Source organism: Pterocles gutturalis, unplaced genomic scaffold (genome assembly GCF_000699245.1).
Source record: "Pterocles gutturalis isolate BGI_N339 unplaced genomic scaffold, ASM69924v1 scaffold12541, whole genome shotgun sequence".
Lineage (NCBI taxonomy): Eukaryota > Metazoa > Chordata > Aves > Pterocliformes > Pteroclidae > Pterocles > Pterocles gutturalis.
In genome coordinates this window covers 15292-42858 of record NW_010097923.1, presented here as the reverse complement: position 1 = coordinate 42858, position 27567 = coordinate 15292, and the positions used below count along the sequence as shown (strand labels likewise).

Sequence of the window (27567 nt, the reverse complement as noted above, 5' to 3'; positions counted from 1 at the left end):
AAGGGCCAGTCACTCAAGGTACCTAACCTTATCAAACCTGAAAAGCAGAATTAGATTCACTCCAGACCTCTGGTGATGAGCACTGTCTGTTGAAAAATGATCTATCCCAAGCACCATCCCTTTCCCTTTATGTCAGGCAGGAATAGCTGAAGGGACAGAGTTTTCTTGGATTTTGGAGGAGGAGCAAAAGGCAAGAAGTATTTCTCCCTCGGGAGAACAATTTCATGAACAGGGTGGGAAGCATTCATTTGTTCTACTTGCGGCGAAGAGACACTTTGAAAGAAAATAACCTCTTTTTGTACTAGACACCAGCCATAGTAGTAGAAGCACATTGTAAATAGCTATGTGCTCATATGACTCTGCTCTCAAGCTGATGATGGGGAAAGAAAAGTTAGATGGACCACACAGATTTCTGTGTTGAAAAGACATCTTGGTGGCAGGTCCAACCTGAGGAAGAAAGCAGCACAAATAAATGATTTTTATGTTTCTTGGGAAGCTTCTTCTCTGATCTCTCTCCCCTGCACCCCTAACATTCTTATGAGTGCCTTTACCTTGGCCTCTTGGTGCAGTTAAACGTTTATCTTTACTGTTTATTTTTTTGCTAGGACTCAACATAGGAAAAACTGTTTCTCACTTGTTACTCTTTATATTATTGCCAATTTTAAAATGAATTGCATCCAAACTGAGATTTACAATAAAAATACTCAACACAATGAGAAAGAAAAAAAGCGGAGAGTGTGTTACTGCCACACAGAGACACAGGGCCTATCTCCTGTGCATTGAAAAGAGTGAATTTTGCTCCTGTACATCGAGTTTCAGCCTGGAGCAATTTGCTGAAGCAAGGTCGTAATAGAAACACTGACACAGCCTTAATTACAGTATAAATGCTGCAGCTATAACAAAAATCTATGCAACCTCCAGTAAAAACACATACACTATAATCAGACCAAGGATCACTTTTAGGGGCTACAGTACCTTTGTGACTTAAAAAAAAAAAAAAGAAAAGAAAAAAAAAGAAAAAGAAGAGAGGTTTTTAACTCAGTTGCCTAATATTCTTATAGATGAAGGCTAGAAGAATTGCATTAAATTACATTGTGTATACCATCAGAGGACTGTTTCTGGTTCTGTCTCTGTTATTACCTCTGAGTCCAAAGGAAATTACTGGCTGGATGCAATCAAGTTCCTTGCAGTTAATTGCTTTCAAATCTAAATGTGAGCTGGCAGAGAAGCTAGATATCTGGTTGTAAGAATTACTTCCTTGGATGGACTGCTGCTATAACTCAGCTGGCTAATAAGAAGGGGGAAGCTGCCAAGCCGCTGTAGTCTCATCCTAGTATCTGACAAGGTAGCCTGAACATACCTGCCTTTCTCAAACTATTGGATGTTTAGCTTTCTTTTTGCTTTTTTTTATTTTTTTCAGGCTTCTTCAAGTTTGATTCTTCCTGATGATTTTATCCTTCAAAATGCAAGGTTTCATAACTCTGTTCCCCATTACAGAAACAAACTTCTAAATGTTGACTAGTAGTAGCACACTGACCCAGCATTACACAAAACAGTAAACTCTGAACTCTTTGTTGTCTACTGTAAAGTTGTTTAAAACCTTATCCATGCAAATGCTGAAGGTTTTTCATTCTTTTAAGTACTGAAACCGGAGGTTGGTAGATCTTTTCTGGTTGATTCCTGTGAAGATGTCTATATACACACAGGAACGTAGGCTACCCAGGCTGCAGGAAAACATCCAAAAGAATGAGCCACGTCTGGACTTGGCCTCTTCAAAGCTGCTGATAACTGGGAAACGGCCACATTGAACCACATAACCAAAACCATTTGATATTTGATCAACATTAACTCTCAAACATCAAATCAGTTACAGAATTTTCAGGCCAGGAGATAGTTAATCACTTGAGGAAATATAGAAGACAACGGTTTTGCTCAACATTGACTACTGCAACATTTGATAGGCATGGCTAACAAAATAAAGGTAGATGGAAACTGGTGATAATTAAATATTTGTTATCTTAAAATTATTATAGACTTACCTACTGCATTTCATACAGCTGCCCCACATTAACTTTCCCTAAAGAATAGCCAAATGCCAAATGGGTACCGACAGTATCCAAAATTTTGAAAGACAATCTTATAAGAATACTACCAAGGGTAAAATTTTTAGAACGCATTCTGTGAAGACTCTTCTTCCCTATTTCCAATTCTAAGCTTTTAATCACATATTTTCCTCCTTGATGTTCTGGCTCCTCCAGCACAGTCAAAAGGTAGTTAATAGACCTGCTACTACATTTGAATTTCTCCATCTCACATGCTGCTGTGAATCTGCTTTTTTAGATTTATTCCTGCATGTTATACGGGACACAGAAACCTGTAGTTTTAAGATTGTTCATAAATAGATAATTTCTTAATTGTTTTACATTCAAACATTTTCATTTCGTTCACTTTTGCTGATGATCAGTACTTTTCAAACCTTCAGCTAAACATTAACAATTCTCCAGTTTTCAATTACTTCTACTCACAAGCCACTAAAATATTTTATATTTTGGTTTTTTATGGAATAAAATGGAAAGTTTACTTTTTGATAAAGTTTTCCTAAAAGATGCAAGATTTCATCATTAAGATTTATGCAAGGAAGGGCTGGGACAACAGACAGAATACTGTGGTTCCAAATTTGAGTTTCCCTTTTAAATGTCTCCATGACAAGCTCCATGGTATTTTTAAACATTACTTATGGAACTTGAGTTACAGCCTGGCTTAAAGGACTTTGGAAGTTTTGACATATGTTTTTTAACTTTTTCAACACTGAACCAGCTGCCAGCTTTGCCAGGTTTAGATTAAGTCCTGACAAGGACAAAAAAATGGGGATAATATTTGATGTTTATAAACAAACTCCAGAGAACATGCCCACTTTTTGCAGGACATTTTGCCAATACAGACAGCACAAAGATTCATTTAACTTTTAGGAATATTAGGAAACAGACTAAATCCCTTCTGACTTCTTCCTTCATCAGGCTGGCAATCGGCCTGGATATTGGAATCTCTTGTGCTATGAATCAAAAAAGCAACTGACCACACAAATTAGTTCAAGAGATCAAAAGGCGTATTTGGAAAGTGCAGCTCTCTCTTATAATCTCCCTTAATGGATTATCAAACACAGTCAAACACTAACAAAAATATAATTGACACAAACAGAGCAAATGTTTACTGTTAAGTGAGAATTAACAACATCCATAATCTGTAATTTATTTTTGCCTAGAGTCTTCCCAGACTTTAGGGCAGAAAGAATGGAAGAAAAGATGGCTAAAGCTTCAGGCATTACGCATGTTTCTCTTCACTAACAGGTTTAGAGTGACCAAAGTATAGTACTGCTTTATAGAACAAGTAAAAGACAAAGTTCTCTACCTCAGACAAACTGTTATCTATTTTTTTGTAGGTATAATGTATTAAGTAAAGCTATTAATAGACATTTTGTAAATGGAGAAACAGAAAAATACTGAGGGTGATATAACAGAGGTTATACAGTAATTCACAGAGACAATGAAGAATAAACCACAAACCTCTACTGTGTTTTTGTATTATAATTCAGAGGGCGCGTAAGCATTGTTGGTATTTTACTGACATGCCACTGCATTAATCTCTGTCTGGAAGAATTTGCCCCTTAAACACAGTAAGGTTACTATCAACTTGAATTCTGCATCCTTCTTGGAGAATACAGAGTCAGACACAAAGTCTTTATCAACACGTAGTTACTATTACTGTACTAAAAAACTTTTATAATTCCGCTTATCATTCCTGACCAATGTTTGCATGTTCTGTTGTCCACACCTTACTGTAACATAGATTCCTACTTTTTTCCAGTTCCGCAATCTAATGCTGCATGAGGTACAAGTCTTCAGGAATTAATTACACTTTTTGCTCTCACAATGTTATTATGCATCAGGACACCATTTGAACAACCTGAAAGCATTTCACAGTCCTCGTGTGAGTACAGGATTGGTAAAGTAAAAAAAACAACCAAACAAACAAAACAAAACAAAACAAAACAAAAAACTGAACAAGAGCCTGTGACAGTATTTTCTCTGATTTTAAGAAACGCTTCCTGCTTAGAGGAATATATTGATGGGAATAAGTGTGTTCTGGCTCCCAAGATGAACTACAGATCAGTATCCATGTGTTAAAAGTAATTATGTACTTGACTTTAGAATAGATGGGAAAGAAAAATTCAGCCTTGCCGGAACAAACATATGTGAAGCAACATTCTGATGTACTAACCTCTATTTTGTAAGGATTAAAGAACTTTTATAAAAAATATAACTAACAGACTATTTAGCACTGAATACATTTCTTAAAATTAAACATCACATAACTTCTTCTATGACAAAACTGTTCATGAAAAGTATATTGTCAATTAGCATTTATGCCCTGGTATTACTAGAAACCAGACAAAACATACACATAGTTAATTGATAGTGTATAAAAGGGACACGGAGAGGAGATAAAGAAAATACCCAGAGCTCATCCTTATGCAGCCACGGCATTGGACTTTCTCACAGTTTTTCCCCATGCGGGTATAAGAAATAGGCAATGCAAGAATGGAGCGCTGATGCTGAAATTTCAGCTTCACTCAAGATCATGGCAAAACTCAAGGACTTCAGTCCAAAAGATGCCAACAGATGAAAAAAAGAACCTTCTTCCTCATTACAAGTGTGGAAAGAAGGGTACCCCGGTTGGGTTTTCTGAAATTGAAACCACCTGTTTGCATAAGCATAGGAGACATTTGCATCTCACTGATGAAAATAATATAGGGAAAAATAAAGCTGGTGGAAAAGTTTCAAAGATCATCTTTTTTCAGCAAACAAAACCAGGAGATTTTTTAAATTTTTCATTTTAAAAGTAATCTTTTACTAGCATAAACCTTTTCTTTTTATTGTTCATTTTTAACCTAAAGGAAATAATAGAGTATAGAGCTCTCTAGTAAGTTATCTCATGGCAAAGTGACAACCATATATTTGTCAACAGCAAACTGATGATGGCAACAAATGTGTGTTAGTAGGCTCCTTTGAGCTCAGCAAAGACAATGAAGTGCCCCTTCAGTTCAGGGGTATGAAGAACTGTGTTGAAATTAAGCGTAGCTATACTGCACAAGAAGAAGTTTACAAATGAAGAATGAAACAAACTGAATTAAGGAGATATTTCATCTGTGGCTCCAGAGGTCAACCCAGATGATCTGCCAAAAGAGGACAGCTTACTTCTTTCTACCCCTCTCCCCCTTGTTCCTTGTCATGTGAAGTATTCCCTCCTTTGCTTCAGCTATCTCAGTTGAGGTGCCCCTCTGCAATCACTAACGCACGTAGAAAATTATCTATGTGTTTCTGCTGGCTTAATTTTTTTCTCTTACTTTAGCAACTCTACCTCAGGAGGTTTTGATAATCACTGGAGCTGCAATAAAAACAGCATCATGAGCTTGTTCCTGGCAGCTGTGGGAAAATGACAGAAAAAAGCCTGTTCTTTTCAGTAGCAGTGAACTGCTAGATCAGCTCCCCACATCTCTCTATCATACCCTCTAAATCAGTAGTACTGACTTTCTAGTCTGCAGGCTTGCTCTCAGGCACAATGACCTTAAGATATGTCTCAAAACAGGCAAAACTGGCACAGCTCAATTGGAAAGAGAATCCTATTAAAAAAACACAGCTGCTGAGTCAGTAAAGAATCAAAACGTGCAAATGCAAAGCACTGATGCTGGAAGACTTTCAAATGAGACAAAACCCAGATACCTCCTGATCAGTTGTCATCACCAGTGATTCCCTAGGTTCCCTCACAGTACAAGTGCTGTTAACACCAGCAATCCAGATGATTTTCCTGTTTCTGGAAATTTTCAGCCCGTGCTCTGAGAGTTCTATGGCAGTACAAATGGGAGAACATTTTCTTATATTTAAATGATGGATCTGTAGTGTTGCTGTAGTCCTAAAAAAAGGGCATCTACTTTTCTTTATCTCTGAACACCAGGGAATTAATGCATATTTCATTTTACCTGTCGTGGGCACACCGATAAACAGAAAAAGCATGCACGTATATCCAATGGTATAATAGAACCATTTACTCAACATGGGTTTTCATTGGCCTATTTACTTTGAAGTGGTGACTAGACATTCAGATGACTTCTACAGGTCACCACAAATGAATGCCCGCACAGTTTCTTTACAGTACCATCTGGTCATGTGTTCTTCTGCATGTCAGATTGTGTATTGAAAATTATTTTATAAATGCATTACAAAGTTTTTAAAGGCTTTTAATTAGTATCAATTTTCCTAGGGGGTACTATCTCCCTATTACAGAGTCAAGTTCTTTACTACTATGAGACTATGACTATGCCTCTGGGGAAAATTATAATTAGATGCTCCTGGTGCTTGGTTCTCTTGTAATATTGGACTACAAGCATAAGATTATTAACTGCTTTGCAGGGATATGCTTTTGCAATCACATTAAGGTCTGCAACAATTTGATCAAGTTTCAAATCTTTGGAAAATCAGCACTTCATCAGTCTGAACAGTATGTTATCGATTATCACTAATTTTTTGCCCTCACTGGCATTCTCTCAGCCCTGAACAAGTGGGCTGGCACTTCAAAGAACAAGTAAGAATACCTAACCACGATATAAGGCTACAACAATCAGAAAGACATTCTTTAAAAGCAGATAGGCCCATTAGTTTCAAAGTGAAGCCAAGAGCAAGGCTCACTGGCTTCAAAGTGAAGGTTTCTCCAGCAGTCTGATCATGTCTGCCCCCTCTTACTGTTTACTGGCAGAGGAAGAAGCCATCTAATTCAGAGGCATGGCTAAAAGCAAACCAAGAGTCCAGGTAAGAATAAGATGGCTACAAATAGTCTACTGAGAGCAGAGCTTGAAGAGTAGAAGAGAAAGTGTAATGGACCTGGGAAAGGGGAATTAGAGATGAGAAAGAACAAAAGAGCTGCAAGTTACATTCTCAGGTGAGGAAGAACACCAAGAACAGACAAATGACTGGAAAAACAGAAGAACCCAGACTAGGACTTGCTGAAGAAGGTGGAGATTAGAAACAGAAGCTATTGCAGTGGTGAGGAAGAAGACACAAGAAGCTGACTAACAGAAGAACTAATGGGAAAGATGGGTCACATAATGACCTGGGACAGGGAACCCGGGACTAGTTGGGCAAGTAAATTTGGGGACATCAGGGACAATAGTAGATCTTAAGACTGCTAGGGAGGATAAGATTAGGAGTAACCTCATTGCAACAGAGTCCCCTTCATCACTGCAATCTGCAGGCGTCACTGCCCACAAGTTGCAACTAATCACCCTTGGCAAACAAAATAGTTAAGATGGTTAGGTGGTGACAGGATGGAAGAAGGATTAAACTCCCTTAGATGAGCACTGATTTATACTAGGGGTGCTGGGGAAGCAAAATCCTTCCTACATTCCAGTCATGCATAAGCATAAGGTGCAGAAGCCTGTCTGTCACAGCACTCCCCGTTAATAAATGGAAAGGCTTGAGGAAAGAAATGCTGCTTGGTCTTGATTCCTTCTTATTCCACATTATGGAAACAGATCCCAGAAGAATGTATTGGAATACCATGAGGAGCCCATTTCAGAGCTCCTCTTAGCACAAGGACAATTTCACTCTGCCTGTATCTTCTATTTGGTCAACTACCAGGGGAACCTTTTGGGCCAGCCAACCCACAGCTATAGGCAATCTGATCTGCATGGGGGAGTTCTGTTTAGGAGGCCAGATACAGCAGCAACTTCTGCTGTAACACTGGCATAACTCCTTCACCCACAGTAAGCAGCTCCTGGCATATTTTTCCAGAAAATAAAAAAAAAAGCCAAACACTAAACACAAAGAAGTCAGCTTTACCTTGAAACTGTACTTACAGCTATTCTTTTATTTTCATTTGTACATCTTTGTTTGAGCTTTTAGCATTTAACCTACAGTTTTATGGCATGTAAGTATATACATGTTTATGACTTAGGAATCATGACACTGAATTTTATTCATCAACATCCGTAGGTGTTTGTTTATAATAATGGGCCAGAGCTTATCTCACTCTAGACAAATTTCATATTACAGAATGATTGCTGAGCTTGGGAAGGTGTATTCATTTGCATTTAATTCTCTTTTGAAACAGTGAAATTCTGCCACCCTCTGGACAACAACTAAACTAAGACATATTTACAATCAGCCTCAAAAGTAAAAAATTCCACTGCCACTGATACATTCATTGCTTTTTAAGCACATTTTAAAATTAATTACTAGGCTGAATGAAAAATAGCAGTTGCTTTTAAACTACAGACAAAACAATTACTTTAAGCACTGAATAGTCTTCTTACTGATAGTATCTAATCAAACAGCAAACTTTAAGGTTTCTGTTCATAACCTTTTTCTAGTAGTTACTTCATTGTTCACAGTTGTATTCATAAAGATCTGCTACCAAATTATGATATAATTTTTCATCATGCCAATATGTATTTCCACAAACCAGAACATTCTGGAATTATTAGCATCTCTGAATGAGACAAAAATGAATACATATAGAACAGAGTTCAGTGGGAGAAGGAGGGCTAAGGAGAAGGTTGCCTTATGGCTCATCAAATTAGCTTTAAAAAGTATCAGTGGGAAAGTGTCTCTTGCTTTCACATGGCATGCAGCACTTACTGCTAATAATATTGCTAGTCAATGCATTCATATGATCATTTGAAACAGTAAATGTCTGTGCATTCGAAGTTTCAAACTGTGCTTCCAGGATTAGTGTGGGGAAGGGGGACTGCAGCATATTTGTTGCACAGTACCTTGTTTTGGCTATGGAGCCTAGCTGCTGCTGTTCTTGGATGAGCTCAGCCAGCTGTTTTTGCAGAGACATATCTTTACCATGTACTTGTTTAATAAATGGATGCTCCAAAAGGTGGGTGACTGAAGGACGCTTTTCAAAATCCTTGATAAGACACCTGTGACAGAGAAATAGTGGTTTCAGGCAATGATGTTACTTCATTACAGCATGATTTGTGTCGGATGTGTGGCTGTTTACACACAGTAGTTTCTTCTTCCTCAAATTTGAGTTCCCCAGTATGCAACAAGACTCATCCTCTACATTGGAATAAATCTAGCATAAATTACTTAAGTAAGTGAATGCACCCCACAAGTATACAAGTATAAAGGCTATGAATTTGAGCTTATTTAATCTCTCTTTTTAACTGTAACTAGCTTAGTATGAAAAAATGGCATATATTGCAAGCGCTGTACAATTAATATACATTAAACATAACCTAAGATGAATAGACAATACGTAATTCGCTTTAATTTTATACCTATTCTCTGATGAGAATTTTGACTAAGAACTACAGGATATAGCCTAATAAAAATCACAAATGAAATCTGTGATACAACACTAGTCAGAACAATTTGATATAGAGCTTTGTTTTGTTTTTTAAATGAATGCTTCAGGTAGACTTTGCAATGGTAAGTGTTAGCATAAGAATCACAGAAAATTCTGCAAACCTACACAATTCAGACTGGAAAAGAAATGAATTAATCAGAATTAAATGCTAGCCAGGGTACCAAAGTTCTGTCTGTGACAGGAACAGGTGATCTGGTAATGAGTAAAGAGATATATCCTATTAAATTAGCACAAAATAAGGTATTGTGCAAATTTATATAATTGTGATTTAAAATTGAGGAAGCCATTATTAAAGCTGAATTATTTTCTGTACAGTAAAGCTGAAATAATACAGTCCAAACAGAAGAATGATCTAGCAGGATTACACTGCTTTAAAGTGCCCTCTAATTCTTTATATTAAAGTATTCTGTTTATTGTGCTCGAACAATAATTTTGACATTATTTGAGAATGTGAAAAAGAAATGCTGCAATTCAGTACATATCTGCCTTCTAGCACCCATCATCTCAGTGACTTATAGCCCAAGATTAGTTTATTTGATGAGATGCATTTGTATGGCATACTTCACAATTATATCTCATATTTGTTGATAAAGTGATATATCTAAATTACTTCCTTAACAGGCCAAATATCACAAGTGAAGATTATCTTTTTAGCCAAAAGGCCAATGAAACTTTAATACCTTTTAGAATATATTTATTATATTTATATTCTAGCAGTGTCAATAGCAATTTGCAAAATTTAAACTAGATCTTAAAAAAATTAAAATAGTATACATTAATTTATTTCAAATACTACCAAACAGATTAGCAAATTATTGAAGTTTAGCCTCACCTCAAATACTTAACTGAAGCCTAAAGTCTGGTCTTGAAATGATCCTGAAATATCTTTCAATGTAAAACTCCAGGTTCCTGAAAACCATTTTCCCAACCTCTTCTTGGTACCTCTAGCCCAGAAAAGACAAGTCCGGAAAATGTGCTACTAGTTTTATAACTATTTTGGTGAATTTTGCTACAGGCTAGAACTGTAGCCTCCTGATAAAAAGACCAAAGTAACAGAATCTGCTTTATCTCCACCCCTCGGAGTGCAAGGCTATAAATGTCAGTCCTTCCCTCCCATAAAGAGATCCATCATTAGCCTTCAACAGGTTCTGACCCTCCCTACCTCCCCGCCCCCCCTTCCAGTGTCTGGCCTTTTCGTTTTGTGGTCCAGGGTTTTTAAAAGTCAATACACCCACACAGATGAGATGGTCCATGCCAATCCTGGTTAAATTTAAATGTTTACCAAGCAAATGGAAAAAAGGGATTTGAAAATAAAGATAACATTAATCAGGAAGGCAAAGAAGATAACCCCAAAACTCAAAAAAAACATGCAACATACAAAATCACAGATCAATGGCAAGTATCTGAAGTGGAGATTTCAGTCTGAAAAGCTCATGCACTCCTGATTTTTACCATTCTAACAATGATTACAAATTTATAGTATTTATGCTATATCGTTAATATATATTTTTTCTTGTTAAATTTAATCACCTCAGGAATTTTTCAGTAACATAACTGAATCCAAGTGAAGCTATGTCATAGAATCATAGAACAGTTTGGGTTGGAAAGGACCTTTAAATGGTCATCTAGTCCAACTCCCCTACAATGAGCAGGGACATCTTGAACTAGATAAGGTTGCTCAGAGCCCCATCCAACCTGACCTTGAATGTTTCCAGGGATGGAACCTACCATCTCTGTTTGTGTTTCACCACTCTCATCATAAAAATTTATTCCCTGTATCTAGTCTGAATCTACCTTCTTTTAGTTTAAAACCATAACCCCTTGTCCAATTGCAACAGGCCCTACTGACGTCATGGCAGTTACTTTTCATCTAATAACAATGGATTCTCTTCAAGAAATTACATAGTTCCAGACAGAAAAATCTTGTGTTTACCAGAAGTGTGAAGAACATACAAATCTTTTACCTGGTGGTATGCAGTTATTAATATGAATTATACTCTGAGCTCTGGAACAATGCACCTCCGAAGACACTCTATGGACAAGATCGAGAAGTTGCAAGAGAAATTTTTTCCATACAGATGGCACCCCTGTGAAACATCCAAATGTCCACGATACTGCTTTCATTAAGGAAGCCCAACAAGAAGAGATGGAAGAAAAACAGGAAATAAGTTCTTATTTTATCTATTATGTGCCTGAAATGCTAGCTGTCTGGGTCTGGCAGCGCTTTAATGAGCACAGGTAAGTTCTGTCAGGGAGGCAGTCTTGAAGACTGTTTTAGGATTACCTTTGCAAAGTCTCTGTTCCAAGCTCAGACAGTGCACACCTACTGCTGTTCCAAGTTAGTGCATATATTGGAAGAAGAGAGCCCTTTCAGACAGTTAGTGAGATGCCACAACAAAGCAGAGAGCTAGTAACAAAGAGTTGTGCAAGGGTGAGGGACAGCTGCTTAAATTCAGATCTGTAACTTCATGCGTGAGTACTTCTAACCCAGTTCAGGGAAGAGACTGACAGGAGAATGTACATCTCCACTGAAGTTGGTTTAATCCACCAAGTTAAATGGCAAGTTCCTAGCACATTAGGAACACAGCAGCAGAAAGATCAGACAGGCCACAGGAAATTGAAGCATGTATGGCATACACACACCCCTTTGGTCTGAAACACAGCAGAAGTGTTAATACAGTCAATTCTAGAAATTACTCCTCATTATGTTTCAAGTGCCAGTAACTGGCTTGCGGCTCAGTCACAGCAGGTACTCTGGGCTCAGTGAGTATTCAGACATTCAGTGCCAATTTGGTGCATCACCGGAACTGCTGAAATGGAGTGCAGGATGGAGAGCTGTCATGTGGTACTGAAAAGATAGTCCTTATGTTTCTCCTCTTGGTGCATCTTCCAATGCATCTAATTCCTCTCTATGTACACAAGATCTATTAATATTCTGAGGTATATTTACACACTGAGCTTCTACACATTGTAATTTCAACTGTGCTGGTTTTAGTGTCACACAGAATGTGTGCTGCTGCTGTTCTTAGTCACCGTTACCTGTAAAATAACAAGTCTTGGGCCACCACCTATGTGCTAGTGAAAAATGATGCATCAGACTGCCAGGGTCGCTGCACATGTTCAGTAAGGTATCATCTCCTACGCTGGAAGCAGTACTGACACTATACTGCTCTGCAGAAAAGATTAATTTAGTATAGAATATCAGCTCTTACGATGCTGAAGCCTGAATGAAGGTGAGTGTTATCACAGTGTTTTCTACTGACCTGCACCCTGAAATAGAACTATCACGTGTGAAAAAGTTACTGATATGGGTGCCTGAGTCCAAAGTTGACAGTACATTCAGTCAGGAGATGTATTTCATGTAAAGTCTAGAAAAAAAGAAATCAAGAAGTAATACACAAAAATCCCATAATATTAACATTTGAAAGAGGAAGAGTACAGTAACAAAACAGCTTTTATAATGTCACTTATCAGAAAATATTCTTACTCAATGCAGCCAACAGAGATCAGTGTGTGCGTTGTGCGAGTGATAAAAATATTAACAAGTTATATCACTGAAGTATTTGCTTCTGAAGAAAGGAGAATACTAAAGTATCTTCAGGTGCTCAACTGAGCCTTCCTTTAAGACCAATTTGGACAATTATTAGGCACTGTCAAACATCAACCATGCTACAATTAAATACAAAACCAACACATGTGATGCACCTGCAAATTGAGCCAATTTGTTTGGCCTGTGGAAATCATTAAAAAAAAAGTAATGAGACTGCCTTGCCTTGAGCAAATTGAGCAGCAAATCCACTATATGACGGGTTTCACACAAGGTATGATGAAAATATTACCATATTTGGTCTGCTATTTTTTGGATCTAAAATATGTGAAGGGTAAGTAAGTAGAGATTGAAAAGGAAACAAACATTGTACTTTTTTGCCTTGATGAAACTCAATCCATTACCTAATTTGAAATTCTACTATCTTCCATCATGCTTTCTTAGCTGAAAATTAATTCTCAGAATTCATTAGTGTCACTACATTAAAGATAGGTTGCAGCCATTTGCTGCAATCTCACAGCCAGGCTCCTAAGCACCATTTTGATTCTGCCACAATTACAGGCAAAACCAAAGCATTTATTAGCAGGGGATGAGAGCAGACTCACATGCACACAGGACTGTCTGTGACAGCCTTCAAAATTCACTGGCTGCTTGCACTGGGATGATAACATTGACGGAATTGCTATATCTCAACAATGTAAACTACCATTTTGCAAGCAGCAAATCAGATGACTGAAAGGGGGAGCTATTCATCAGTATTCATGAGCTAATCTTTACTAATAAATAAATTGAAAGAAATATATTTAATGAGAACTCCAATAGTCGTCTAAATCTCCTGTGTGTTCAGAAACAGAAGACAATTACTAAAGTCATTCATTATTGCAGCCAAACCTAAGTAGAGCAGCAGCAGTTTTTTCTTTCAGAAATTCTTTCATCAAATCTATTATGATATACTTGGCCACAAGTATTTCCTTAAACATTAAGAAAGCAAGCAGCTCCAACCCTTATTAGCTTAGTTACATTATAATTTATCTCTAGTATTCTGTTTTCTTCAATTATTACATGTTATGAACGCTACATTTTCTGATTATTTCTAATATGCTGGCAGTGGATTGCTGGGACTTATTTTGGCTCATAAACCCAATATCCAACCAGACACCTAGTCACTATTTATCATCTACGTGCACAGAAGATGCATAGGTTATTATTCGGAAGAAATTATGACTGTATATCAGACTCCATATTAGAGCTGGAGAATCCCCACCACAGCCTCTGGGCGAGAGAGATATAAAGTCTCCAATTTATTCAACAAATGGTTAGACAAAGTCCTCATTGACACTCTTCTGGTCCCTATCTCTCTGCTACTCCCTGGCCCATCAGGGAGCTCTCCCCATCACCTGCTCCTTGCACAGCTCTGCATCACCCTCCCTGCCCTCCAAATACTTCCCTGCTTGCACAAGCACCTGCTGCTCCATTTGCTGCCTAGCAGTGAGGAATCTTTCCAGGACTCTGCAATTGGGATAGAAAAGCTTTCCAGGGCCTTGAACAGGACTTCAGGTCATCCTGAGGTGCTGAGGTCCTCTCCTTCCTATACCAGAAAAAAACAGTTACGAGGTTGCCCCCAAAGGTAGAGACAGCTCAGATGGGGATCTGGAATGGAGATTTCCCAGAGGGAGAGGAAAAAGAGTAAGGTCATATTCTCTTGATCCCCTCCCTAAGCAGGGAGGAGGAGATCTCTGGGCTCAGAGATTTAATTTTTTTTTCCCCCAGTACTTTCCTGGCTACTTCTATCACAAGGTTGTTTCATGGTGGAAGATGAACAAAATCAAGAGCATGACCCCAACTGGGTTGCCCCTCCTGCTTAGAGAAATGGAAGGATAGACACTGACAAGCAAGATTGTCTAAGCCAGGCACATTAGGTCAGAAACCTTTCAGTCAAGGAAGGAAAAATAACAGTCTCTGAGACTGTTTTTAACTGGTTAACATGCTCAGTTCCTATTTGTCACTCTGACAGTTCCTCCTACCTCTGTACCACATGTCGCTCTGGAACACAGGGGTCAGTCACATGCAGCAGAGAAGTAGAGAAGACATTTCATGAATTACGTTTGTAATAATGATGCAGGGACGCATGTGCTTCCCTGAGGCCTCCCTGCTTCCCATCCCAGGCCTCTCCATCCCCCACTGCCACAGGTCACTCGTTTGCAAAAATGAACTAAAAAACTGTGACAGCTTTGCCAACAGCATTTCTGTTTTCAGTCCTAATTCAACAGGACATACAGATACAAATAACCTTATCTCCAGAATTATATATAGTCACCCCTTTTGGAAGAAGCAAATGCTGAGCTCTAAGGCTACGTATATAGGTTAAGTAGGCCTCCTGTCTTCAACCAGCATCCCATGATAAATAACAAAGATTTTACTGTTTCTTTGGCTATGATCAAATACCAGGATGAAAGACTGAATTTATGACAAAGCACTTGATCATCATGTGCATAATATAAATCCTGATGGTCAGAACACATTTATATCTTTATTGATCTGCCTTTTGGTAGCAAATGCCATAAATTACTAATCTTCCCTAACAATGAGAGAAATAATCTAATATCGAAATGTCACCAGCACCTGCTTTCTTAATAAATTTTCTTACAGTTTAGTTTTTAACATCAAGACCATATAGTGCAATTTAGAGCACACATCTCAAACCTAACAAGGGTTCACTCACACTGAAATTGTAAAATTAGGTGTAGTAAATAGCTTTACCTCTCCTAAAGCTCCAAAATCTACAACAGCCTCCTTTGGGCTGAGCAGACATGACAGTTTATTCTGGTTTGGAGAACAAACAATGGAAACTCTATAGAGTGGCATCTCTTGCAGCTCTTAGAAGGCGACAGACTTTGCTCATGTTGAAACCCTTAGAATTTTACCTGAGACAACAGAAATTCAGTCAGAACAACTCTGAAGGAGTTGGACAAGGGGCAATGGGTTCAAGCTGGAACATAGAAGGTTCCACTTGAATATGAGAAAAAACTTCTTCACGGTGAGGGTGACAGAGCACTGGAACAGGCTGCCCAGAGAGGTTGTGGAGTCTCCTCTGGAGACATTCAAAGCCCGCCTGGATGCGTTCCTGTGTGATCTGATCTAGGTGTTCCTGCTCCGGCAGGGGGATTGGACTAGATGATCTTTCGAGGTCCCTTCCAATCTCTAACATTCTGTGATTCTGTGATTCTGTAACTCTAAGGAGCATCTCAAAAACACCAAATACTTTTATTTATTGTACGATGAAATTGGGGTGTTTCTAGCCTTTTACCAGGAACGAGTCTACCCTATTTGTTTGCCCTGTCCTTGAAGATCCAGGAACACAAAGACCTTTTGCCACTGAAGATTTTATTAGAAACAGTATGTTTTGCATTTGTACCAAACATTCCCCTTAGGTATCCATCCACCTTTGACACTACAGCATGCACCTGATTTGAGGCAGTTGGAGCAAAGAGAAGGTAGACATAAGGAAAGCACAGTCAGATACTGATAGTTCATTTCTTTTACTTCTTATGTCATAGCTGGAAAGGCAGCGAAAGACAGAGATATGTTTTCTTTCCTTTGGTGTTTAGTGCATTCTTTCATATCTTCCAGTAAATAAGGACAGACACTAAAAAGGCAATTGGAGATCCACTATGCCATTATCACAGAGAAGCGGGGAAAGTTTCTCACTTATACAACATTAAGCTGACTGCCTGATGCCCTCTGCTGTGAAACCCCAAAATCCAGCCATGCTATGTCTTCATTTGAAGTAATTCACAAACACCTGTGCGGATGAGATCAGGTTAGTTCTATTAGTTGGGAGTCCACAGGCAATAACAACATTCTTCCCAGTACTGTGTGCCGGATCTGACCTGTACCCCATGAGCCACAAGAGGACAGCAGGCACATCTGTGCTTCTGGGAGCTTCCTTTTATCTGAAAGTACGCTGGACTGTTTCATTCCTAGTTCTGCTGTTGATTATTGAGTTACTTTGAGCAAGATACCCTTCATCTCAGTTTCCTCAGTTGTAAAACAAGGAATCGAACTCTTGTCTCTATTCTGCAAGTACAGATGACTTAAAGATCTACCGACAGCAATAAGACATTACTATTCTACTGTTGCTTCATCAGTCCAATGCAAAGGTACTATTATCAGGCAGAAATGCTGGATTATTATTTGTTTTAAATTTTTTGCAACTCCAATTCTTACTGCTTTCCTATTCCTGTAGTTCTGTCTTTCATAACATCAAAAATGCATTCCAAATAAACCTGAATCATCTAGAACACATCCTTTCTTTGAGAACTAGAATAATTTAACTGGAATGAATAGGTCCACCCCCAAAACCAAACTACTACAAGATCAGCACAGTCATATTTCACTTCTCTTCATTCCTGCAATCTTCCTTCCTTCCTACACTGCATCTTAGTGTTCATGTCTACCACTTCTGTCTTACTATCCTCAGTCTTCTGCCATGCTCCGTCTTTACTTTTACCAAGTATTACAGAAGTAACCACATAGTAACAGGTGGTAACATCCTGCCTTTACATATCCTTTCAAGTAAAGCACAGAGATGGAAAACATTTAGAACTAGATGATATCTAAGGTCCCTTCCAACCCAAACCCTTCTATGATTCTATGATTAGCTATTACAAAAGGTTTTCCTTCCAATAAATGGTAATAATGTTAGAGGTCTAAAGCATCTAAGCTTTGAATTACGCTTAAAAAGCATCCCAGTGAAAGAGCAATAGGGAGCAACTACTTGAGAAACTGAAATACTGGCACTTAATGACAATAGGAGCTTGAAGAAGGGAGTAAGGAAACTGTCTCATCAGACAATTACTTCACATGCTCTCTCTGATAGTATAATCTTCTACGCAGCATACCAGTCCTAGAATTGCCAGTGCTTCCCAAATAGACTTGTCATTCCACCATGGATACATATCCTTCTCACTACACTATAGTCACTACTGTTAGTGTTTAGAATTCAGAACAGCAAGCCAACAAACCCACAAACCATGGGAACCAAGGGAAGAATGAGTGCTTACCACTAGTGGTAAGGAACTCAACAGCATACTTTACTAAGTAAAAGATCTTGATGCTATAACATTTGTAAAATCTAGCATGATTCTTTACAGGGCTAGGACTTCAAACCTACATGGTAGCTTCTCACCCCTACCTGAAATTGCAGGTTTTTTTCCTAGAACTGCTAATTAGAAAGCTGAAAATAACTGTATCCATTATATATGCCCATTCATCTGTATAAACACGTCTCATGCAATACTCAAAAGTGGTGGAGATCTTTTCTCAGGTACTACAGTTTAGTATTTCAAGTTCATCTGTAGACAGATTCTCTGTTATGTCAAATGCATATCATGTTCTCAGTGACAGAAACAGTAGAATGTTCTTTATGTAATATGACCAGAATGTCACTATGCAATTGCTCAGATTATGAAAAAAAATTATCAGCATTCAGAGAAGTTAAAGGGAGCACTTAAAACCTATATAATCCAGATGATCTATTACTTGAATAACTCTGAATGTTGAGTCATCAATATGAAATTCAGCTTTCAAGGCTGTGTTTGAGTACAAAAAATTAAGTTTATCAAGACTAAAAATTATATTTGTATTGTATTTGCAATGTCATTGCTAAAATAAAAGTTACATTCTGATTATAAATGTGACCATAAATCCTGTAACTTAACATTTTGACTTTAGTACTTCCTGAATTTCTTAATTCTTTAATTCCCTCCAGCTCAAAAATTACTAATTAATTCAAAGAACCATAATAGCTAATCATTGGTTAAATAAATTTAAAAGGAGAATATCTGTCCCTGGAGATACCACTGCTCATTTTAATTAAAATTACCATTTTATGATGTAATGTAAACAAAGGTTATTGTATCCTTCTGCTCCAAGAACGTATTAGCTCTGCTCTCTAGCCCTAGAGATCAGTCAAGGAAATTATTTGAGCATGTGAGATAATTGTAGTGAATGGGCTTTTTTATTCACTTTAACATAAAGCTTGTATTATTTTGTGAAAGAATTCTGAAGCACTGTATGTCTAAAATGGCAGTGGACATAAATTGTTATCTTAAGAGAACAACATCCTCTGCTGTAGCTATCAAAAAAAAACCCAAAAAACTTCATAAACCTTCAAGGGCAATGAATAGAGTGAACTCTTCAAAACTGATATTTTATTTCAACACAGAAATATACGTAGGTAAAAGTATACTGTTTTAAGAGCCAATCCTCTAACAACTGATGTGGTTGTTTACATGGCGTTATACAAATGGTAAGCCCTATTAATACGCAGATAAAAATAAACAGATAATTAATTCTTTCGCACATTGTGAGCGGAGCAGCCAAGTTCTTCCTGGACAATTACAGAAGCACAGATAAATAGGCATACATGGAATTTTACTGACCTTTTAAAAGTACATACATGTTGCATGTATCTTAGTAGATACCAAAGACAGAATTAGGCTGCTGCCAGAGATGGCTTGGCTGAAATTGTGTCTTGTCTGTATCTTTTAAAAACAAAATATTTAACTCACATTAGCTATCTCATTGTAAAAATCCTTATGAAGACAATACATTAGCATCTTCATCTCAAGTCAAAGTCAACAATGCTGGGAACAGAAACACAAATTCACCAAGCAAAGGACTGTCTTGACCTGACCTCCATTCAGATTTTTTAAATAATGTATCTGACTTTAAAATGCTGCTGCAAAATCATATCTCTTGGGGCACCAGAATCCTAGTTAAAAATACAGACTTCATGTCTGAAAAATATATTATTATTACTATTTTAACAGTTTAGAGAGTTACCTACAAAAGTATATTGAAATGTCCAGCTCAGGCATGTTGGATATCACTACGACATGCAAGAGAACACTAATAACAAAAATGCCTCGAGACAGTGGCATTTCAAGGGACGAAAACAGGACGTGAGAAAAGCTACCATGACCATGTTTGGCAATCTTGGCATGAATAAAATTATTGTGCAAACAGATCTGAAGTGAGAAGTATGCTTAGCAAAAGCTACATGCTCAGCCTTCATCAGTACAGAGGTCTGGCCCGCAACTTGAACCAGATAAGCTTGTTATGCAAATGATGTTAGACATCAGGAAGGAAGTAGATAATGAAATTATTCAAAAGCTAACCACTCATCACAAGGGCGACAGAAACATCAGGCAAGGTCCTAACATATGGATAAAAGGCAGTACGGAATTTATAATATCAGTGCTTTCAATTTATCATAACTAAGCTGTCACAAGGTGGCCATCAATAAATGCATAACTAATGCATATAAATGAGACAATTATCAGTAATGGCTAAAAAGTTTGCAGTTGTATGATCCAATGTTTCATTATTTAATTTCTTCTATAAAATCCATTAACGTTAATCCAAGCCTTCACAAAAATATCTTGTAACCTCTGCATCATAACAACTTTACCAACACATGCTCGAGAATGAAGCAATGTCACACAGAATTCTGCTTCAGTGGTCTCCTAAAGGTAGCTATAAAACCAGGATATTTATTACAATTGTTGCATTTCCTCATGCTAAAAGACTGCATATAAGTACACTTCCTTACTTGGTTGTGCTTATTACTGGAAAAATGAAAAGCAAGATTTGAGAACCTGCAGACGTTGCCGGTGAGAGGAAGTAATTAAGAAAAAGTGATTAAAAATCAATGTAATTAGAAATATACAATTTGAAGATATCAAAAAGCCAACGGACAAGATTAAAAACAAGTATAGTCATAAAGTACTGACATCCGACTTCTTTTATGAATAACACATGCTGAACTAAAGGACTGAACAAATGTCAAGAAATGTTAGGGGTTTTGTATTGTTCTCAAGCTCAGCAGAGACTTCTAAAAAGGAAGATATCAAGAATTAAAAACCTGTATAACAACACTGAAGGTTAATGCACAATGTTTCTGAGAAAGGAATGTAACCTTATTTACCAGGTGCACTCTCTAAAGCACAAGTAGAATACAACCCACCAGTGCTGAAGTCCTCCAGAATATAGGCTACGGTCCACAAATACCGTAAAAAAAAAAAAATTCTCTATAAGAGAATGGAATTTATCTACCACCCAGTGACTTTTGTAATTAAACACTGACTGCCACAGATCACAATGTATACTGCTGTGTACCCATGTTACACAGTTTAGGCTGTAACAGGTCACAATGAAATCCTGAAGAACCCTAAAAATAATTCATAAAAGTTGCTGTAAGATTTTTTAATATAATGCTACCAACTACTAAATTGTGATTTCTTAGGTTCACTGTAAAAAGTAAAGCAAAAGCATATTTCAGTTCAGTGATAGCCGCATCCAGAAAGCTGGTACCAACTAGGCAACATAGTACACTCTCAGTACAACTGGTGCTCAATTGTAAAGTGCAAAAGGGCAACGATTTGCTTTCTTGTCTTTCAAATTTTTATATTACATTGACAAGCAGTCATTTTCACTAACCCTTTTTTCTCCTTGACACAAAATTTCACTGCAAAACCACCAAGGACATCAGGTATATTTATAAACCTGTCCTGGGTCCATCAAAGGCAAGAAACAAATTAACTAAGGTTAATTTGGAACTAAGAAGTTCAGAGAATCTGTGAAGTAAATTACATGAGAAGATCAAACTGGGCTGTCTTGCTTTCAAGAGGTAAAGCACGGTCTAGAGTCTATGAAAAGAAAACTGAAGCTAAAAACTTGCAAAAACAACAACTCCATAAAACAAATTCTGTTTTCAGATTGACACACATAAGCGTTGCTGCATAAGCAGTTCTTAAAAGAAGATAGAACTCACTGTGAAATGAAATGGTTGAATCCTCTGCACCATTTTTCAGGATGTAGTAAAGTAGGAGGAGGATTTCTGAAAAAATACAAAGTTTGGGGGTTTAAAATGTTAATGTTTACTGAAATTATCTCACTGATAGTCAACAAAGATGATAATGGTTCCACTAGGGGGAAAATAATGATTGAGAAAGCAATGCTCAAATGGTCTACGTGTCTCCTTCAGATGCTTGTTGGGTTTTTCTTGCTGATGCTTATTCTCTGACAGTTCTCTTTTCATGTCCTTCTCCTTTTATGTCAATACCTTTGAAGCTGGCAGTCAGTAGAGCTTACAGTGCACTTCCCAACATTTCCCTTTCAATTCAGCTTGACTCAGAAAGGATCAACTGAAACTGGAATAGTAACCTAGGCATCATACCATTTTAGCCCTTTACTCCAGATTACTGACTATGACCAAAACTTGTTAAAGTATGGACATGTTCATCATAAGAACTACGAACTGTCAACAATCTGTAGCATTTTCAGTTCGGATTTCAATCTGTATTCAGTTTGGATGACACTGTAAACTCTAAAACTATTAAAAATAGATGTTATTTTTAAAGTGACATTTAGCAGACAGTATTTTTACATTACATAGTAAGATGGCCTTCCATAAGCATAATCTTTCTAATTCTAATGGGTTCCATGTTAGTTGGCATAGAATTACTTTCCTTTCCGATTGTTACTGTTACAGTTAAATTACATAAACATACAGAGCAAGGCCTATAGGTCACACTAAGTGGACCAAATTTTAAGTGGCTCAAATTTAAGTGGACCAAACTATATCAAGACTTGTTCATGAATCATACCTTATCTTATACTGTGTTATCTTCCAGAGGTTTCTTGTGCAACTTGATTTGATAAGTGCTGAAGTCTAACTTTTTAAGATTAAACTTGTGTTTTATGAAACGTTAATGATTTGTCTTTTGCTGCATTTGAGGCCTCAATGCAAATGGTCAGATATTACTGAACTGGCAGAATAAAAAAAAAATCACAGTAAGACTTATTCTACAACAGAAACACTCACTAGTATTCTGGATTGTATAATGAACCACCTCGTTTATACTGGGGCCACATTCCATAGCATGACTGCTTGGAAACACCTCACAAAACAAAAAGGCAAACAGCATAAACAATGTAAATTAGTGTTGATCTGCTTAGTAGTCTTGAATTTTTCACACATATGAGTAATTCCATTTAACAATTACCCTCAAAAATCCAAACAAAGTTGTTTTTTTAAAAAAATTCCATGTGGCTTTGTAACAGATGGACCATTTTTGTTCATCTGTATCTATTCAAAACAAATCACTGCAGGCTGACGTTTTCTGAGATGAAAATGTTATTACTTTTCTTTTTTTGTTACAGAAGACTCAGGGAACACAATTTTTTTCATGAAGTGATGAAAACCTGAATGTTTAAGACATGCATCAGCTATCAAATTTATCATTAGGAAAAAAATATGATCGGATGTTTTCAATGACAATAATGTTTCAGGGTTGTCTTCCATTTACCAGGATCACACATTAATGTACATCACTGAATCTGATTTTTTTTATAAGAATAAAAAAGACAAAGAAAAGCATTTCTAGAGATATTCCCAGAAAAAAACCCAGTATCAAAGAAAGTTAAACTTTAAACACCTCTTTCTCTATAATGAAAATGGTTATCAGTCCACTTATTCCCCATGCATGAACTCTGCAAACAGCTTTAAGGGACAGCCAGCTGGGATTACTACTGATAATTTGGATTCTGATAAGACCATCTTTTATTGTACTGTGAAGTACAGTGTATTTCTTTCTAGAATGATACCAGCACTGTCTACGGAATATTTGCTGTGAAATTTTGAATTTCACTACAAACTAACCTTCTTTTTTCAAAAGCTCAGTTACTATTAATGAAATACATAGTTTTGTCTTTTCCGTTTGCATTGTTCTTTAAGTCTCTCCATGGTGGTAACGGTGCTTACAAAAAGCATATGGTTTGGAGCCTCTATGAATAATCTCACAAGGAATCTCTTGAAGAAAGACACAGAGATACTTACATTAGTTGCAGATGTTATGACGCAAACAGGTGGGATTTCATCATGGAATAACAGATCAGCAGAGCAAATGTCATTCAGGGAATACATTTAGTCACTTGTGGGTTAATGATTAAAGGAGAAAGTAATGATTTTAACCACACAGAATATGTTTTGTCCAACAAATTACTAAGCTACTAAGCTGTCACTGATAGCTACTCTCTTAGAGGTGGCTGAGCATGCCATGTACCAAATCAACACAATCAAGGAATCTGTAACTTTACAGATGTTTTCTTGAGCTTGATTTTGTATTTCTTGACAGAAGATGATGTGTTATTTTTAGCGACTTTGTAGTAAAATCATAGAACTAGTGGTCCTCTGTATTTAAGTCACTGAATTGATGATTCAAGTACCCCACCAACAAAACTGAGATGATAAACATGACCAGAATCTTAATTCATTTGTATCTGTAAAGTACATTGGTTCCCTTTGATGAAAGACACTACTTAACTATAAAGTACTAAATCAGCTCACCCTTTTCTGGCATCATGTCCATAAAGGATTTCCAGAAAGGGGCCTAAGAGGGTCAGCTTCCTACCTTCACTTTACTTAAGACACCACAAATTGTTTCATGGTGACAGCAGAAGACACCATTGCTTCCGTGGCACCTCCAGAGGTGGTTTTCTGCGGTAAGGGCTCAAACTCAAGTTCTAGGATTACACAAAAAGCCAGATATGCAAGGGTAACTCACTTTAAGCTTTTTTTTGTGAGCACACTACGTCTTTTTCTGTTTGAAAAATTATTTCCATTTGGAATAATAATCCATGAAGACATCTGCAATGTATATCACATTAAAGAGAAAAGGTAAAACAACTCCCATACACTATCAGATGCTATTCCACATAGAAGCAACACTTGCCTCACAACTTCAGCTCAAACTAGGGCTATTTGTGATTCCAGACTATATTAAATTGAACACATGGAGTTCTATGGCTTTTCTATACTTGCATCAGCCAACATCACTGCACTTCACCAACATCTGTCTGTTTCTGCTGTACTCAGAACACATTCATAGAAAAACTAAAAAGCTACCTCTTGTTAACTTGCTGACATAACTTATTCTACCCTTTTCATAGAAAATTAGAATGTTCTTCATGCAACCTTTTAGTCATCCTTGCCACATATATAACAAGCTGTAGGACAATATAGTCTTATTTTCTACTATAAGTGATGGAAATTGTGAGAAGTAGATGTGAATATTATTGCAAAAAGCCGGTATAATTGGGCTTGTCTTTTGAAAATGTCCTCTTTTGATGCAAGATGACTAATCAACCATTTCTTTCCCAACTTTGTGGGTTTTTTTCTTTAGTTCTTTCTATAATTCATAATTAGTCACACAAATACATGTTCTATTTCACTAGGCAGATGCATTGCTCTTGTGAGGAGTTTTACCCCCCTTGTATTCAGTGTTTCCCATGCTGTTTTTCACTGGGAGTTTTGCTTCAGTGAGGACTGCAGGATTGAGCCTGTATATGACACCTCATACAGAAGCACAATGTTCCGTAGCCACGAAGACATTAGCAAGCTTATCAACCCAGAACTGCTGCTGAATTCTGAACGACATACACACAGTTACGTGCTCGAAATATTTTAATCTATTGAGCTTTCTGTGTTCCCTGTCATTCAGCCCGACTCCAAAGTCACAGCTGGTAAACCAGATCGGTCATTTTACCACAATAAGGCCAATGATGCAGCTCAGCGAGCACCATTCATCCTTTATGCTAAGCTGTGAGCCTAATTACAGATCACAGATAATAGATATTTGCTGGCAATGAGAAAAATATTTTCATCTTAAAATACTTCCATGACAAATTTTAAAAAATGGAAAATGGACCTACCATTTTTTAAACTATTTCAGTAAGCACAGCCATACACTTTATATAAACAGAAATCAAGACAGGGCCTCCAATGACCAAATTGCATCATCAGCCTACCACATTGCTTCTAATGAGAAATTAGCAGATGAACCTCCAACACCTGTCACCATGAACAGGCTCTGGCAATCACACCCCCATACATGCATGTTACAAATTATTTTTTCTAGCAGACTGAAGAGACAATAGTTGTGTTGACTGTTGCCTATGTTTATGTGTATAGACAGTTTTAACAAGAAATGAAACCATTCATGCATATTTCCAAAAACTGAGTGAAACAGCCATAGAAAAAGCAGAAAGTCAACCACGCCTAATAATAAGATTGCCCTACAAAGGTTATGTAAAACAAATGGTTTCTATTAAAATACATAAAAATTGTGCAAGTCTTGACCATACTGGGCACCAACATCCCTTAAGTCTTCTTAACTAGATCTACAAGCAAGGCATTCTCATGCCTATCCAGCCTCCAAGACATGAGCCATATGTTGAGACTGTACACACCAAATCACAGCACATGAGAAAGCTGGAAAAGCAGTAGCTCCTCACATAATTTTTAACTTCTTAGGGCTCAGCACAGTTACATAAACCTTTCTCAAGCAAGGGAACAGGCTAATGCCAGATCATAGTACTCTAACTATACAATTAGGGGTTACCAGCAAAATTACCCTTATTCTGTGAGAACGAAGGGTACACAGTACATCCTAGGAAAAGACTCAAGGGGAAGGGGGAGTATGCTCCTGCCACATTCACTCTCCAGATATCTTCTCACTGGCAACTGATTAACTTCTAAATAGCTTCTCCTTTTCCACTCCCCCCTCCTTCTCTGTGAAAGGACTGTTTTCCTTGTGTAAATATCTAGTTCAAAACTGTCAACATAGGACTTCCTATTTCTTATCTTCCAAAATATCAAGGCTCATATCTATTGAAACAATGTGTAAGTGCTGTAATTCTAACAAGGACATGCTGCTTTAAACCAAGACCAAAACCTACCGAGGGAAAAGAATCAGTTAAGAGGAAGAAGAACATAAGACATTATCACCTCAGCGCTGAAACAAAAATATTCTACCTGCTTAATTATTTTACTACCTTTTAATTACAGAGACAGAGTTATCTGATATTTCCTTCTTTATTGGAATGGATGCTCTTTATTTTCCATAGGCCATATATAGTTAAAAAAATCTGGACTGAATCCAACAGCACATGAAAAATTCATATTGAGTTGAAAGTTAAATAGACAAATATAACTAAGAGACTGTAGGATCCTAATTACTTGAAAGGGTAGAAGGTATAAAGCCACTTTTTAAGATTCTTTTTTTTTTTTTTTGTAATACAGGGTCCCGATCTAGTAAAATATAAACTGGATATCTGTTTTCACTTTTTCTCAGAAGAGAATGATGGCTACCTATCTTGTAACACATACACATTTACCCCCTTTTGCTTGTGCTTTTACACTAACTATTTATTTTGCCACTACCAGTAGGTAACTTAGCCAGTGAACAACGGGATATGAGGTCAGCTAAAAAAAAATTAAAAAAAAAAAAATCCACAAATTAAGAAAATATCAACTACCTCTTTAAAACACACTTAAATCAAGATTCATTCACAAGTCTCCAGCTTAGAATATTTCAGCAGCCAGCAGAATAATGACAAAAAATAAATGGCAAAAGGTAGTAAGTTCCAGAATTATGCACAAATCTCCTTTTGAATTTCAAGATTCACTTTATGCATTGCCAAAAGAAAAGCACTTCAGGAAGAATATAAAAAGGCTGTCAAAAGAA

At 37.2% G+C, this 27567-nt stretch overlaps 1 protein-coding gene across 1 annotated transcript in view; it reads right to left on the bottom strand.

The window, feature by feature from the left end:
• MYO3B (myosin IIIB) overlaps window positions 1-21892 on the bottom strand; it is a gene marked incomplete at its 5' end in the record, with an annotated part of 70675 nt that extends 48783 nt beyond the window's left edge. Inside the window, 2 exons of the mRNA XM_010087106.1 lie at window positions 8825-8980; window positions 21813-21892. Of these exons, the coding sequence (XP_010085408.1) occupies window positions 8825-8980; window positions 21813-21892 (236 nt within the window). The remainder of the gene's footprint in view (window positions 1-8824; window positions 8981-21812) is intronic.
• Window positions 21893-27567: the final 5675 nt, after the last annotated feature.